The sequence below is a fragment of the Silene latifolia genome, chromosome 3 (assembly GCF_048544455.1).
Source record: "Silene latifolia isolate original U9 population chromosome 3, ASM4854445v1, whole genome shotgun sequence".
Lineage (NCBI taxonomy): Eukaryota > Viridiplantae > Streptophyta > Magnoliopsida > Caryophyllales > Caryophyllaceae > Silene > Silene latifolia.
The window spans coordinates 18,930,133-18,944,986 of NC_133528.1; the positions used below are offsets into that span (position 1 = coordinate 18,930,133).

Sequence of the window (14,854 nt, forward strand, 5' to 3'; positions counted from 1 at the left end):
GTAATGACTGACGCCGCTTAGAGCCCGTCACTATTCGGCCTCTCGTTCGGCCCACGGAAGTCATACCGTCATCGCCGGGATCCGACATCTGCATTAACGAGAATTAAACATTAGATAAACATCGATATAAAATAAAATAAACAATAAAAATTAATCTAATATGAAAAGTATGGTGAAAAATCAAATTACAAAAAAACAACTTTTAATATAAAAAAACAATTTCTAATACAAAAAAATTCAAAATTACCCATTTAAATAAAAAATTAACAACTTTTAATACAAAAATAAATAAATTAACCATTATAAATAAAAATAAACAACTTTTAAAACAAAAAGAATATAAATACTCATTATAGATAAAAATAATCAACTTTTAAAACAAAAAAAAATACTCCCTCCTAGTCTGATTGTTGGTTCCTCTTTCCTTTTTAATGCTAGTCAGGTGTTGGTTCCCCTTTCCTTTTTTAGTAAGTTTTGTGTGGTCTAAATTCAATTTCATGTGGGATAGGGTGTTTTGTGTGGTCCAAATTCATTTCCTTAATTTTGGTGTTCGAAAGAAAGGGAACCAACAATCAGACTAGGAGGGAGTATAAATTACCCATTATAAATAAAAATAAACAACTTTTAAAACAAAATATATATATAAATTACTCACCGATTACTCATTAAAATTGGAAATACACGGTTAAATCGAAATAAAAGGTCTAAACCATGGGCTGACATTGAATTTCAAAGTCTGACCATGGCCAAGACATTGAGTTTCAACGTCTGAGTCCAGGTAAAACGTTAAAACTCAATGTCCACTCCCAATACAGACGGCCAATTTCAACGTCCTAGCGACCACCAACGTCGAAACTCATTGTCATGCCCCCTACCAGACGTTGAAGTTCCTCGTCCTGACTCCTATTAGACGATGAAACCCATCATCCCTACCCCTATCAGACGGCCATTTTTTTCGTTCCCACCCCTATCAAAAAATGGGATTCAACATCCCCTCCTTCATTCTTAACAAACCCGATAACTACAACAGTACAACAAATCCATCGACAACAAAAACAAATCCATCGACAACAAACAAATCCATCGACGACGACGACAACAACAACAACAACAACAACAACAACAACAACAACAACAACATATCCGACAATAATAAAAACCAAATTGCGAAGAGAAACGAAAATGAAGAAGAAGAAGAAGAAGAAGAAGAACGAAATTGAGACGAGAATTCATACAAATCAAGACAAACATACATTACTAGCCTAATAAAATCAAATTATACAACTAAATCTAAACTAATTAAAAAAAACCGACTTACTTGAGAATAAAGAAAGAAATTGAGAAGTGGTTGGTGTTGCCGTCGTCTATGGTGTTGCTGCGGTGGTGGCGTAGGTGCTGCAATGGCGGTGGTGGTGCGGTGATGTGGTGCGGCAGGGTGGTAAGGGAGAGTTAAAGAGTTAGAGAGTAAGAGTAAGAGTAAGAGAGGGAGTAGTAAAAGAGAGAGAGTAAGGGTGTGTGTGTCTCTTTTTTTTTTTAAACGTCGACGACTCGTTATAAAACGTCGACGACGTTTCTCAACCCAGTTTTAAAATTGTTCGTTGATATACCAAAAAAAATTATTACATAAAACTAATTACACATTCCACGAATTACATAAATTTGAATGCATTTATTGGTCGTCTACAATAAAAAGCGATGTCTTTTTGTTCATAGAAGAAATAATAGACAACCGTCCATTTGCAATTAACTTTTCAACTGCTATTAAATGGATGTCAATCTCCCGAGATATATAATCTCATAAAAGTTTAAAATCATGATTTTATCGAAATTTATTTTCCTAAATACTAAAGTCTTATTTGGTAAACAATATATTGAGTGAAACCAGCTTAGTAGATTTCGGCCTATTAGTAAATGACCGATCAATCTACTAGTTTCATGTCTTTGGTAAATATATTCTTATAGCATATTAGTCAGAATTACTGTTTTGAATATGCTGCTATGAGCAGCATGTTGTAAGAGCATATTCAATTTGTACATGAAAATGATATAATTGTTATATAATCGGCTAACCACCAGACACGTTTTCTTAAACCTGTTAATTTAATTTAATTTGATAGTCAAGCCTGCTACTAAAACCTGTTAACCATATTCCACTAAATTATCCACTTTTGCTTCTGTTGTTTGCCAATAGGGTCTACGTTAAAAAATTTCCTTTTTGTCAAAGGTTGTATCAAGAAAACATAGTTAGTTTGTCATAATTGAGGCTATGCATAAAGGCCTATCTTGATTTTACTGACAAGATAGGTTGATTTGTTTGATTTTCAATATTTGTATGGAAAATATATACAATATATTTTTTTTTTTTTTGTTAAAAATTGATAATGCACTTTCTTTTCTGATTGTCAAAGTACTAAGAACTTCACAACTTAAACTTGTCGGGGAATAAGTTTAGGTTAACTAACCTCCTAAAAAAAAGTAAGAAAGATATATAAATATATAAAATTAAATAACAATTGTCAAACTACAAAATGTAAAAAAACCTTATGAAATAAAGAGTAAGAAAACAATAACCCAGCTTATTTATCACACAAGACAATACTCACTTTTATTCATAAGTTCATAATTGATAAAGGGTTGTTCTACCTTAGTTAGAGGTATCGAGTTCAAGCCTTATAAATGTGTTTTTTTGTCTAAATGAGCGCATTATATTGCAGGTAAGAATCGAACCCCAATTTCGTGATTAGAGAGCTTTTAGCACTTGAGTGAGTTAACTCTTCTTATAGTTCAACCCTTGGAAATGTAGTTGAGTAAAAAATCCTCATGTAAACCTGACAAACGGGTCAATCGGATCGGTTGTTATCAAGTTATTTGGGAATACTAGTTAATTTTCGATAATAAACATTCAAATCAGTTTAAATAAGTTCATGTCAATTCGGGTACAGTTCGGGTTACTCGAGTCGGATTAATTTTATCAAGTCTACTCATAAACGAGAGTGTCACCACCTTATAATCGTATCCGATTAGGCTATTACCCAACTCGAATACAGAGTAAACCGGGTCCTATACCCAACAAAGAAAGGTTACCAAGCAACATCAATGGGTAATCTTGTAATTTAACTATAAACTCCCTCACTAGAATAAAAAACACTCTTCCAAATCTTAGTTTCTCTCTCATTCAAAACTCGCAAACACAACTTACACACATTTTGCAATTTTTACACAAATCTTGCTTTCTCTCTCTTCTTTCGGTCTTCACTTACAACAAACAAAGAAGAAGACGACTTCAACCATTCTCTTCATTATTTACCCTTCATTTACCAAAGCTTTCACCTTTCCAATTTTCATGGTAAAATAAAATTAACCCATCTTTTTTTTATAAGTTTATATTCATTTATTTTTATGCTTTTGTTTTGTGTTGTGTTATTTTGTGTTGTGTTGTACTCTTTTATTGTTAGCCTTTAGTTTTTGGTTCTTGTTTCTTTGGTTGTTACCTACAAGAAAAATTTACTTTAGATTAATCCCAAAATAAAATACAAAATAATAAGGTAATATTTCATGTTTATAGCTTCTTTTGTATATAACTTAGAAAGCGTCCTGACTAATCCTGTAAACCCGGTACGGAAAAGTCGAACCCCGACGACGATTTGTTGTGTTGTATTGTTTTATTTATGTGTTGGTCCATGGTTAATTAATGTAAGTATTTCTTGAGGTATATAAGTTTGCGTAGTATTTGTACATGGCGTAAAAAAAGGTTGGATCACGTGTTATTTCTGCATATTTTTTGTGTAGCTTTGATGGGTTTATTACTTTTTTTTGTTAATGTTAATGGGTTTGTTCGAATTCGGGTTTGTTGCTCTTAACTTGAATTTTTATGGTTTGTTAAGTCAATAATTTATGGTTTTGAACATGTTTGTTGTTGTTAATTTGTTGGTACATGCTTGGATGGTACAGTAATTGTTATGCATAATTTGGGGAGATTAATGAATTGAAGATGCTATTGAGTTAAGATATCGAGCCGGGTTTGATGGAATTTGATTTCTGGGTTTTCATGTAGTTGTTGTTATTAGAACTGGTCTTTGTTGTCAACTGGTCTTTGTTGTCAATTTGTGCTTTGAAAGACCTGAAAATTGTCCCTTTTTGAAAGGATTATTGGGAAGGTGGTTGAGTCATAAGTGAGTTGAGGAGGATGGCGAATAAAAGTTACGGACTTGGCCTCCTGGGAACTTCATTGTCCGAGATTAATTAGATTTGATATAGCAGAGAACCCGTTAATCAGTTAGGTTTTGCCATATTGAGTATCATGTGATTGCATTTCAGCATTTAGGTAGCTTACGGGATACACACGAGATTACTATCATGGAGATTTTATGGATCTGATTTTGGGAATTGAATAAGGACTAAGGTTTGCAGACGGTTAGTCTAAGGGATATGTGAGAGTAATTAGGTTGATTCTGAATTATGTAAGTATATCTTTTGTTTGGAAATTTGAATCTTAGAACTGCATGCATGCATTGGGTTTAGTGATAAGTTTAAATGACGGAAGGGTTAGGACGTAGACTCGTAGCTCTGGTCCATGATGGGTATTTAGTTAAATGTGTCCGATGCTTGAGGCACACACAGAGTCCAGAAAAATTTGACTGCAGTCAGCTGTTGAAAGCTTGGAAGTCATTATTATAGGGAAAAAAATTAGACTAATTTTTTTTTCTGACATCAACAATGTGCATTTTGCACAAAAGACGTGTTTATGGTGTAATGAAACCCCATGTCACCGAACATGAAACCTCTATTGGTATGGACACACATTAGCGGTGGAGGAATGTTGATTGATCTGATGAGGAGCAAGAGGCTAGGGGAAAGGTCTTTGTGAAAGTAAATGACCTTTGTACGCCAGTGAGGTTGCTTCATCGCCGTTTCAGGTTGTGTGTGTAAACCAGGAAGGTTTAGGGTAATGTACCTTCCTTTGATTGTGTAACAGTGCTTCTATATAGACATTGAATTGTGTGCTTACATATATAGTGCACCCTTTTTATGGCATTTTTGGTCAATCTTTGTGGTGAAGTTGGGTATGCCAGAGACATAATGTTAGAACTGGGTCAATCATGCATTTGGAAAACACGATTTGGTTAGAAATCTTATTGAGTTGATAATGTACACAAATGTGCTATCATGTGGTAGTAGTAGTAGTTTGTAAAACCGCTTAGCTTCTTAATCATGTTGATGGTTGTTTCTTGTGAAAAAGGTGTATTAAAATGACTTTTTTTACTATGATGTTTTATTTCGATAGATTTGGTTTGTTTTGTGCACTCTGGCTGCAGATGGATTCTGGTCACCTGGATCAAGCAGAGAAAAGTTCACCAGAAACTTTTTCCGATTCGTCCACCGCCCCGAATTCTCCTGACAACAATCCTGACAACAATGACATATTTGGAGATCCATTGGTATATCCACGGGTTGGTGAGGAGTACCAGGTGGAAATCCCGTGTATATTAAGCGAGTCTGAACGTCTTCAGCTGATCATGAATTCAGTTAACTCTAAAGGCATTGTTGACTCTACCCACACTTTTCTGATTGGACTTCCCATACCAGTGATGTGGGTCCACAACCAGGTGAATACCATCAAAACTGAAAGGCTTGAAAATCTCGATGACCCTCATGCAAGTTGTACAAATGGGTTTGTGGGACCTAAAAATTCAGGTAGGAAAGAGCCAAAAGAGTCCTGGCTCATACCTGATCAGAGAAGTGGTGGGCCCTGGAGTGATTTTGAAGTTAATTGTTTCCTTGTTGGTCTGTATATGCTCGGAAAGAAGCTCGATCAAGTAGCAAAGTTTGTTGGAACCAAAGGCATGGGGCAAGTGCTAGCTTATTACTATGGTCCGTTTTATGGCTCTGCTGGATATAATAGATGGTCAGAGTGCCGGAAGAAGAGAAGCAGGAAGTGTGTTGTCGGACATAATTTTTTCATGGGACTCAGGCAGCAAGAACTCTTTTCTCGTGTATTCCCTCGTCTTTCAGAAGAATCTAGAGCTCAATTGTCGGAGGTAATTTATATCCTTGAAATTATGCCACTTTTTTATTACTGGTGCCAAGCATATGTGGTATAGATGCAGTTGGTCTATATCCTTTCTGTTTTGCTTTGTCATTTAACCGGGATGCATTATAATTTGAGAAATATTGACGACGGCAAGAGACATCTGTGAGAAAGAACTTGCAAGCTTCTTTCACAGATAACTTGATGAACTTTTGCTGTAAAATCTTAAGCACGAAAAATCGAGTTGTGGAGTTGAAAAATCATGAGTAGCATAGTGGTGTCAAAGCAGTCCATGGAAAAGTTGGAAAGACAATTTGTTTTCTATCTTCTAGACTTCCAGCACGACTTGACAATGGACACTAACTGCACCTTAATTTCCTCCTGTCTCATAACTTCTCCTCCGAGTGGTTTTAATGAGAATCCTAGACCTCTTCTCTCCTCTGGCATGGCACCCTTTGCTGCTTACACATCGACAAATGTGTAAGCACGACTAAAGGCATGATATGATTGTTGTAGTTGTTTACGGTTTACAACTTATTGAACAGGATAATTTTTTTTTTTATCATCATTTTGGGATTAAGGCTCTGTTGTTGTTTTTGCTGTGAAATGTTATCAGCATTCGAGGGCATTTGCCGATGGAAGCATTTCATTAGAAAACTACGTCTTCACACTCAAGGCTATGGTTGGCATCCATGCTTTAGTAGATGCTGTAGGAATTGGGAAACGGAAGGAGGATCTTACACTTATTTTCGATACCTCAAAAAACAATCAAGTTTCCTCTAACCGTCATCAAGTACCTTCTGGTAAGGCCTGTTCAGCTCTTAACCGTGCTGAGATAGTCAGGTGCTTAACAGGAGACTTCCGGCTTAGTAAAGCTCGATCAAATGACCTATTTTGGGAAGCTGTTTGGCCTCGTTTGCTAGCTAGAGGATGGCATTCTGAGCAACCCAAGGGCACAAATAATCTAGTTTTTCTTACGCCTGGGGTAAAGAAATTCTCCAGAAGGAAGCTTTCCAAGGGTGATCACTACTTCGATTCTATTACTGATGTTCTGGCGAAAGTTGCCAGTGAACCGGAACTTCTCGAGCTCGAGGCTGATGAAACTGATCCTAGCTGTTCCAAAGTAGAAAATGGGTGGTCACCAAGAGTCAAATCAGATGATGACCTAGATTCTTCTGATCAAGAACGCCATTGTTATCTTAAACCTCGTGTTTCCTTAGGGCTGTCGGATCTTACAAAATTCACTGTAGTTGATACCAGCCTGGCTAATGAAGATAACCCTTATAAGGTGTGGGAACTACGGAATTTGCCCGAGGAAGCTAAAAAAATCCAGAGTGGTAATGTAGATATGTCGATGGTGCCAGCTGACTCCTTTCTGCCAATGAGTCACAATCCCATGAACCACAGGTCAAGAACTATCAGGCATCAATCCAGGCAGATTGGAAAAGCGGGCCACTCAAGCTGTGGGGATCCCGCTCCAAAAAGACGGAGATTGTCTTCATGTGTCAGTACAGATGTGACTTGGGTTTTAAGCTTGCCAGCTAAAAACAAGAATGGTACACTGAAAATTATTGGTCCTAAATTGTGCCCGAGCCAGAGCCAGACTGATGTAAAAAAATCATCAGGGAATATTTTGGTTTCAGAGAATCACACTGAGAAGCGTGGCCACGAAATTGACTTGAACTTGCCTCAGATGACTACTCAACCTGAGAGGAATGGCAAAGTAAAACTGGAAGAAGAGGCAAGCAGTTCCAACCAAATTTTCAATGTTGAGATGAACACTCATTTTAAGCCCGAGATCTCAACAAGTCCTGATAATATGGATTTTTGTTTTCCTCTTGATAATACGGATCCCTGTTTACATTCTGGGGAACCCTCAAAAACAGGTGCCGAATCTGATCAAGAGCCTGGAATACATTTTCTTGCTCAGAAACAGAAAAATTCTGGGGCTTTAGCTGGCCCGTCTGATAATATGGAGCCTCAAGTGAGTTCTACTTCAGGAGAACCCGCTAACAATGCTGAGTCTGATCAGCAGCCTAGGCGACAAAGCACGAGGAGTCGACCACTTACAACCAAGGCACTTGAAGCTCTTGAAATTGGACTGTTTAGAACAGTAAGGCAGTATAGAAAGCGGGGTTCCCCCGTGGTACAGGACCAAAAGCCTAAGCGTTCACGACAACCACGCAACAGCAGTCCTGTGTCCCCACAAGATATGGAATTCGAAATTGGGGCTTCTGAGGAAACGTGTAATGGCAAGAAGGATGTGGTGGAACCTCCTGTAGGTTCTATCCCGAATGAAAAGGAAAACATGACCCGCGCATGAACTACTGATCACCAAGCCATGACCTATGTTACTCATATACTTGTTTAGAAGTACCATACATGGACATCATGCATGTCCGAGCTCACACACTCACACTCAGCTAAAATTCCTCATGTTTTCGGTACTAAATGAAAAGTCCAAGTGCCCCTAACCTTGACTGAGTGTTGACGTCTGACAGGGAGACAAAGCATTCTGAAGAGTCTGAGTACCATAGGTCATGATTCATGAAATGCCAGCATGTCTAATAATGTAAATACAGTACACATAGCAAGAAGACTCAATGGATAGGATCGCAGGTGCTTGAAGGGAGAGAACAAGACTGAACCATGAGGCCAAGTGTACTGAACAGTGTTGGATCGGAATCTGGATCTATGAGGATCTCGTGTCGTGGGCGGAGAAATCTGTCTCAAATTCCCTTTGGTGGTTTAAACTTTACATGTTTAGTTCCTGACATTGTTACAAATTTGTCAATTATTTACAGGTAAAGCACATTTTGCATAGATGTCCATTGACAATAGTGGTAACTCACAAATGTATTGCGTCAAGCCAACTTCTAAACTCTAAACGTTTTGTTTTCGTGTGTTTAGAAAGCCATTAAAAAGCGACTTTTACTTAAATCACGTGATTGTTTACCTCAAAATTAACAAAAACAAATGAAAAGACAACAATATTACTCCCACCGCAACTGCGGTTATTTGTTTATCTATTCTATTTTGGGTGTTTTAGTCAATTATTTACCTTTTTATTTTAGAAATGTCTTTAATCAACAATTTGATCTCCACACTCAATTTGGTTCTACTTGTCATTTAATAATTGGCTCTTCTCCCTCTCTTTGGTTTTGGTGTTAAAGGTAAACAAATGACCGGAACGGCGGGAGTAGAATAGAGTGAAGAAACAAGTTTTACACGTGCTCTTGGAGTCTTTGGTGGTTGATGCCATAAAGTTGGATTTTATGTTCGAGATTGTGGCATAATTTTTTTTTTAAAAAAAATGGGTGAAATTAACAAAACATTGTTTGAAACATTTATCGTAAATTTAGAAATTTAAATAATTTTTTTTAACAATTGAATCATTTGGAAAATACAATTCCTTGAGTATAACAAGTAGGGATGACAATGGATCATGGATTCTATATAGGTCATGGATCCAGATTTAATGGTCGGATTTGATCTCATTATTTTGGATCCAGTTGATAAGAATATGGATCGGAATTCGAAGTTTAAATTGACCGTATTTAAGAAATCTTTAGTTTGAAAAAAAATTATCGTTTTCGGAGTTCGTGGTCAAAAATTATATACGGTCAAAGATTTTAACTCAAAGGAAGGGGTACACCATATAATATGCAGAAATATGGAGTACCATGTTTAAATCAGCTTTTATCGAGTCAAATTGTTTATGTTTACTAGATCGGATCGGGTCGGATTAATTATCCTTATACCCAGTGTAAATATATCTGTTCCCTTAATTATACACCCCATAAGTAGACCTGACAAAATTGATCCAACTCGACACTCGAACTCAATAATCGAGTTTGACCCAAACCTGAATTGACCCGGCTCAATATAACTCGATTTAAATGTCTATTGTTCTAAACTGATTATTATGCATAAATAACTTGTTAATAATTGATCGGATCCCGAAAGACTCGGTCCACACAACTTAACCTGAACTTTTGCAGGCCCGAAATTGACCAACCCATACCCGAACCCTACCCGGTTGACTTAGTCTACCAATAAGTCATAGTAAGGCCCTGTTCTTTCTGACTTATTTTCAGCTCACTTCAGTTCAGCTCAGCTCTATTTAGTTCAGCGCCATTCAGTTCAATTCAATTCAGTTCGGCTCAGCTCAGCTTTACTAAATTCAGGCCATTTCAATTTTGTCCATCTTAAACTTAATAGTTTTTATTAATATTATTTATTTATTTATTATTATTATTAATAATAATTATCCTCATTATGTTATTATTATGAATATTATGGTTATTAAAATCAATAATATTCATATTAATATAATTAATACTATTACTAATACTATTATTAATATTAATATTAATATGAATATGAATATTAATTAATAATAATATTATTAATAACATTGTTAATGTTAATTTTAATATTACTATTATTAATAGCTAATTGTTTTTTCATATACAAATTTTAATCTTTCACATACACTTTTTCAGAAACGTTCTATTTTGTACCCTTTTTACCCAAAACTGAACCAAATGATCTCTTAAATCAATATTTTCTAAACATAATTTAATTGCTCAAATTACTTAAAACTTAAAAGATGGATTCTAATTTACCAAGTAATAAATTAATTTATTTGTTTATCAATTATTAATATTGTTTGTTGACTTTTAATTAATCGATCAAATTTGTTTGTTAAAGATGAAATTAGGGTCCGTCGATTTTTATTTATCTAATTAATTAAATTAGGATTGTTGGTGGTTTGTGGTGGCTACCTAATCGGTCAAATTAGGATGATACACGGCTAGACTTTGAACAACAATCTAGCAAATCGATGCTCCATTATTTCATCTAATTAGATTGATGGTGAGTCGTGATTCATGGTGGCTACGTAGTTAATCACTCAAATTAATATAATTACTAGTACTAATATATTATTAGTAATGTTCTTCTTCTTCTTATATTAATATTATTACTATAATAATAATAATAATAATAATAATAATAATAATAATAATAATAATAATAATAATAATAATAATAATAATAATAATATAAGGGTATACCTTGAATAACTCACTTTTTCAAATCTTATACCTAATATAATTTTCTTAAAATCTTATACCTAAAATAACATTTTCTTCCAAACTTGGTACAAAATCTTAAAAAAAATCCCTAAATTAACGATTTCGCCCTTACTAATTTGATGGTTTTTAGTGGTGGTAATCGTAGATGTGTGCGTTAATAGTTGTGGCAAAGGATGACAATGTTTAGTTAGTAAGGGTAAGATAGTCAATTCAAGACTTTTTTTTTCAAATTTTGTATCAGGTTTGGAAGAAAATATTATTTTAGGTATAAGATTTTAAAGAAAATTATCTTAGGTATAAGATTTGAAAAAATGACTTATTCAAGGTATAAGTTATCAAATTACCCTAATAATAATAATTATTATTATTAATATTATTTCAGTTCAATTCAACTAAGCTTAATTAAATTCAACTATATTCAGTTCAGTTCAGCTCCACTCAATTTAGTTCAGTTCAGCTCAACTTAGCTCGACTCCATCCAATTCAATTTAGCTCCATTTAATTCATCCTAACCCAACTCTAAAAAGCCAGAAAGAAAATGAATTTGGATCCTCTCCATTACTCTCTCTCCGTTACCTCTCTAATACACTCTTATTCTAATATACTAGATTTTGTGCCCGTGCGTTGCACGGGTAGCTAATTTTGAAACTTTAAAATTATACTCTATATAACTTGGTATGTGATATGATTAGCAATCCAAATTATGTGGTCTTTAAGTAAATTGATTCCCTCTATTTTATTAATATCTTCAAAAGTAGGTAGTATGTAAAATTGGATTTTAGTATTATTTTAGTTTAGCTGCAATTATTTTTGTGTAGTCGTTCTTTTTTTTTTTTTTTTTTTTAAATGTCATCTTAAATTCATTATTTGGTGAACAAAAAAATAATTACAGTAAAATGGAGTGAGAGGAAAATAAGGAAATCCTCAAGTCGCCACAAAACTAAATTTGACTCAACCTTTTTTTTGTAGGGTCAAACCCGTAAATTTTGATTTGTGAAACTTTACCTGACTCGTTAATTTACGAAACGCTACCTGCTCCGTTGGTGGTGTTAATTTACGAAACGCGACCTGATCCTTTGGCGTCATCAGGTCAAAGATAAGTTTGTTTTTTATGACCCATGTTAATTACACCTATAGAAACAACCAATACTTCATAGGCAGCCGATAGTACATAGCAGTTGGTGCAACACAGTTACACAGTACAAATAATTTTGGACTTTAGGCTATATAGTATATATATGACTATATGAGTTGCAATCAACTAAATTGTATATATACGCCTACGAAATCCTTCTCATGGTATTTGGTCTACTAACAATATGTAATATTAATTTATATCTTAATTAAGGTGTTACATACGGGTATCGGATGACCAGGTCGTCGGTTATGCCAGGTAGCTGGAGGCGTCGTGTTGATCTTGTAGGGTCAAGTCGGTTTTTCGAAAAATAGAGTGTTTGATTGCGACGGTCTTTGCTGAGGTTGTTGGAGGCTCAAACGATAACGAAAATTCGAGTTCTTGGATGTTTCGGAATCATGGAATTGCAAATATTATTAATATGGTAATTTTTGGGGTCGAAGTTGATCCTAAGTGGTGCTAAAAGGGTCGATAACAGGCCTGGTCAGAAACTCTGTTTTTGACAAAACACAGGGGTAGTTTCTGTTCGTTTTGGCGAGGGTTTTGGCTACGATTTTTGATCGGGATTTCACTGGAGGTGCGAAGTATGGTGTGTCGATTTTGTTGGTCACGGTGGTGAATTGTTGTGATGGCCTAGAAGGTGTTCGTGGAGTTTCGAAAGCGACAATGTACGTTTGATGCAATTCGCGGGTGAAGGCAGCGGAAGTGAAGCATGTATCAATCTGGTTTGTTATTAGAAGAAACTGTTAGAGATTAGGAGATGGCAAAAAGGCATGAAGTGCTAATTTTAAGTGTTTGGCTACAAGGTTGTTAAAGTTTTTTTTTGGTGTTAAGGGGGTCAAAAGGGCAAATACGGAATTCGAACCCGGGTCATGAGTACAACCTCTCATGAATTATCTCTTTTGCTCTCAGGTCATAGAACTGATAATTAGCACGAACACATGTATGATAGTTGTGTGACATAGCATATAATATATTGTTAAAATCTGAAACAAAGGATGAACACAAGACCATAGTTAGCAAGATATTGACTTGTGAAAACACAACCAGGTAGATTGAAATTAGGAGCTTCATAACGGAAATTGAGATCTTTAACTTCTCTTTCAATAGCATATCTCAGCCACATTCGAACATCACCAATTATTGCATCTGTCGACTTTTTATCCAAGTTGCCAATACAAAGGCGAAAAGTATCAATGGTGGACCTTCTATTAAGCAACAGCGCATTTCGAAACTCGAAGAAGCCACTTGAGTGCTGGGTGGTTTATCAGCCATTCTACTATAGTATCCATAATATTCAAAACTAAGAGCAAGGATATTAGAGATGTATGTATGTAGTATATATACTATAAAAATATAGTGTCCTAGTTGCTATTGAAGACGAAATAGAGTTTTTATATTTAGAGTATTTATTAAATCTTACCCATATATTTACGTGTGATAACAATAACAAATTTCCATGATGATCAAACACCTCGCTCGAATCAAACAAACTTTAAGAGAATGACAATACTTGGTAAACACGATTACTCAACTGTATATATAGTTCTTTGTTGCCTGTATGTTTTCCAAAATCATGATTACTCATTTACTCTGTAACTTGCATGTTTGTTATTCTTTTCTTCTTATTCTTATATATTAATATAAAATCAACTAAATAACTAATGGCTACGTAGTTTTGAAATAATAGACATGAACTAATAATCGAATCGAACTGCTTGCAAATCCTCGTCAGTTATCAGTATTTTGGATGGCTCTAGTAGGCAGCTGAACTCGAAGATTATTGTCAATGATATCCTTCATTTTATACGTAACTATATTACTTTGCCCCTTGTCAAAAAAAAAAAATAATCGAGTCGAACTTTGTACAACGTGAATGACAATATCGTGTCGATATTTGACTGAAATTGGCACAATGACAATACTTGCAAAAATATTACGAAGTATAACTAAAATTTTCAAAAATTACAAATTTTTATTTTTAAGACGTTTGTAAGCGTGAAACATATTTATATCAACTCATATACGTGGTTAGTAATGAACATTAAATAGATGATATATAAGTGTAAATTTCAATTTTTCAGCATAATGAGAGAATCTCTCAGAAAAGACTTAATGTAAATTTAACACAAAAGCCCGGTCTAAAATCTGCATTGCCAACATGTATTGAAGTTGTATGGTTTAGCAATAGACATGTTAATATTACTAAGCATTAAAGATTAACTATGCAATAAACATCACAATTTTTTTTATAAAAATAAAACGACAATCTTTAAACTTTCCCATCATATTATTAATAGTTACCTTTATTTGTATAGAGAGCACGCAAACGCCAGACTATTGATTGGACTTCCATACAATGTAAATATAATCGAGCTGAAAAAAAAAAAGAAAAACAAAGAAATCAAGTCAATACTATGAGGAAATAAACGCAGGAATCATAGATACACAATATTGATTGGACTTCCATACGATGTAAAAATAATAATCGAGCCGAAAAAACAACAACAAAGAAATCAAGTCAATACTATAAGGAAATAAACGGGAGAATCATAGATAGAAATAAGTTCAATGGTGATCATGCAAGGGCGT

At 34.8% G+C, this 14,854-nt stretch overlaps 1 protein-coding gene across 4 annotated transcripts; it reads left to right on the forward strand.

Annotated features, from left to right (window-relative positions):
- Positions 1-3,037: 3,037 nt before the first annotated feature.
- Positions 3,038-8,968, forward strand: LOC141647339 (uncharacterized). 4 transcript variants are annotated; one of them, XM_074455481.1, is made up of 3 exons: positions 3,038-3,346; positions 5,316-6,038; positions 6,645-8,968. In XM_074455481.1, exons 1-3 carry the CDS (start codon positions 3,344-3,346, stop codon positions 8,349-8,351), a joined length of 2,433 nt encoding a protein of 810 aa, XP_074311582.1. In that variant the 5' UTR covers positions 3,038-3,343; the 3' UTR covers positions 8,352-8,968. The 4 variants fall into 4 exon arrangements, with proteins under 4 accessions (XP_074311582.1, XP_074311580.1, XP_074311581.1 ...); XM_074455479.1 differs by having other exon boundaries at positions 3,174-3,346; positions 5,285-6,038; XM_074455480.1 differs by lacking the exon at positions 3,038-3,346 and adding an exon at positions 3,413-3,545.
- The last annotated feature ends 5,886 nt before the right edge of the window (positions 8,969-14,854 follow it).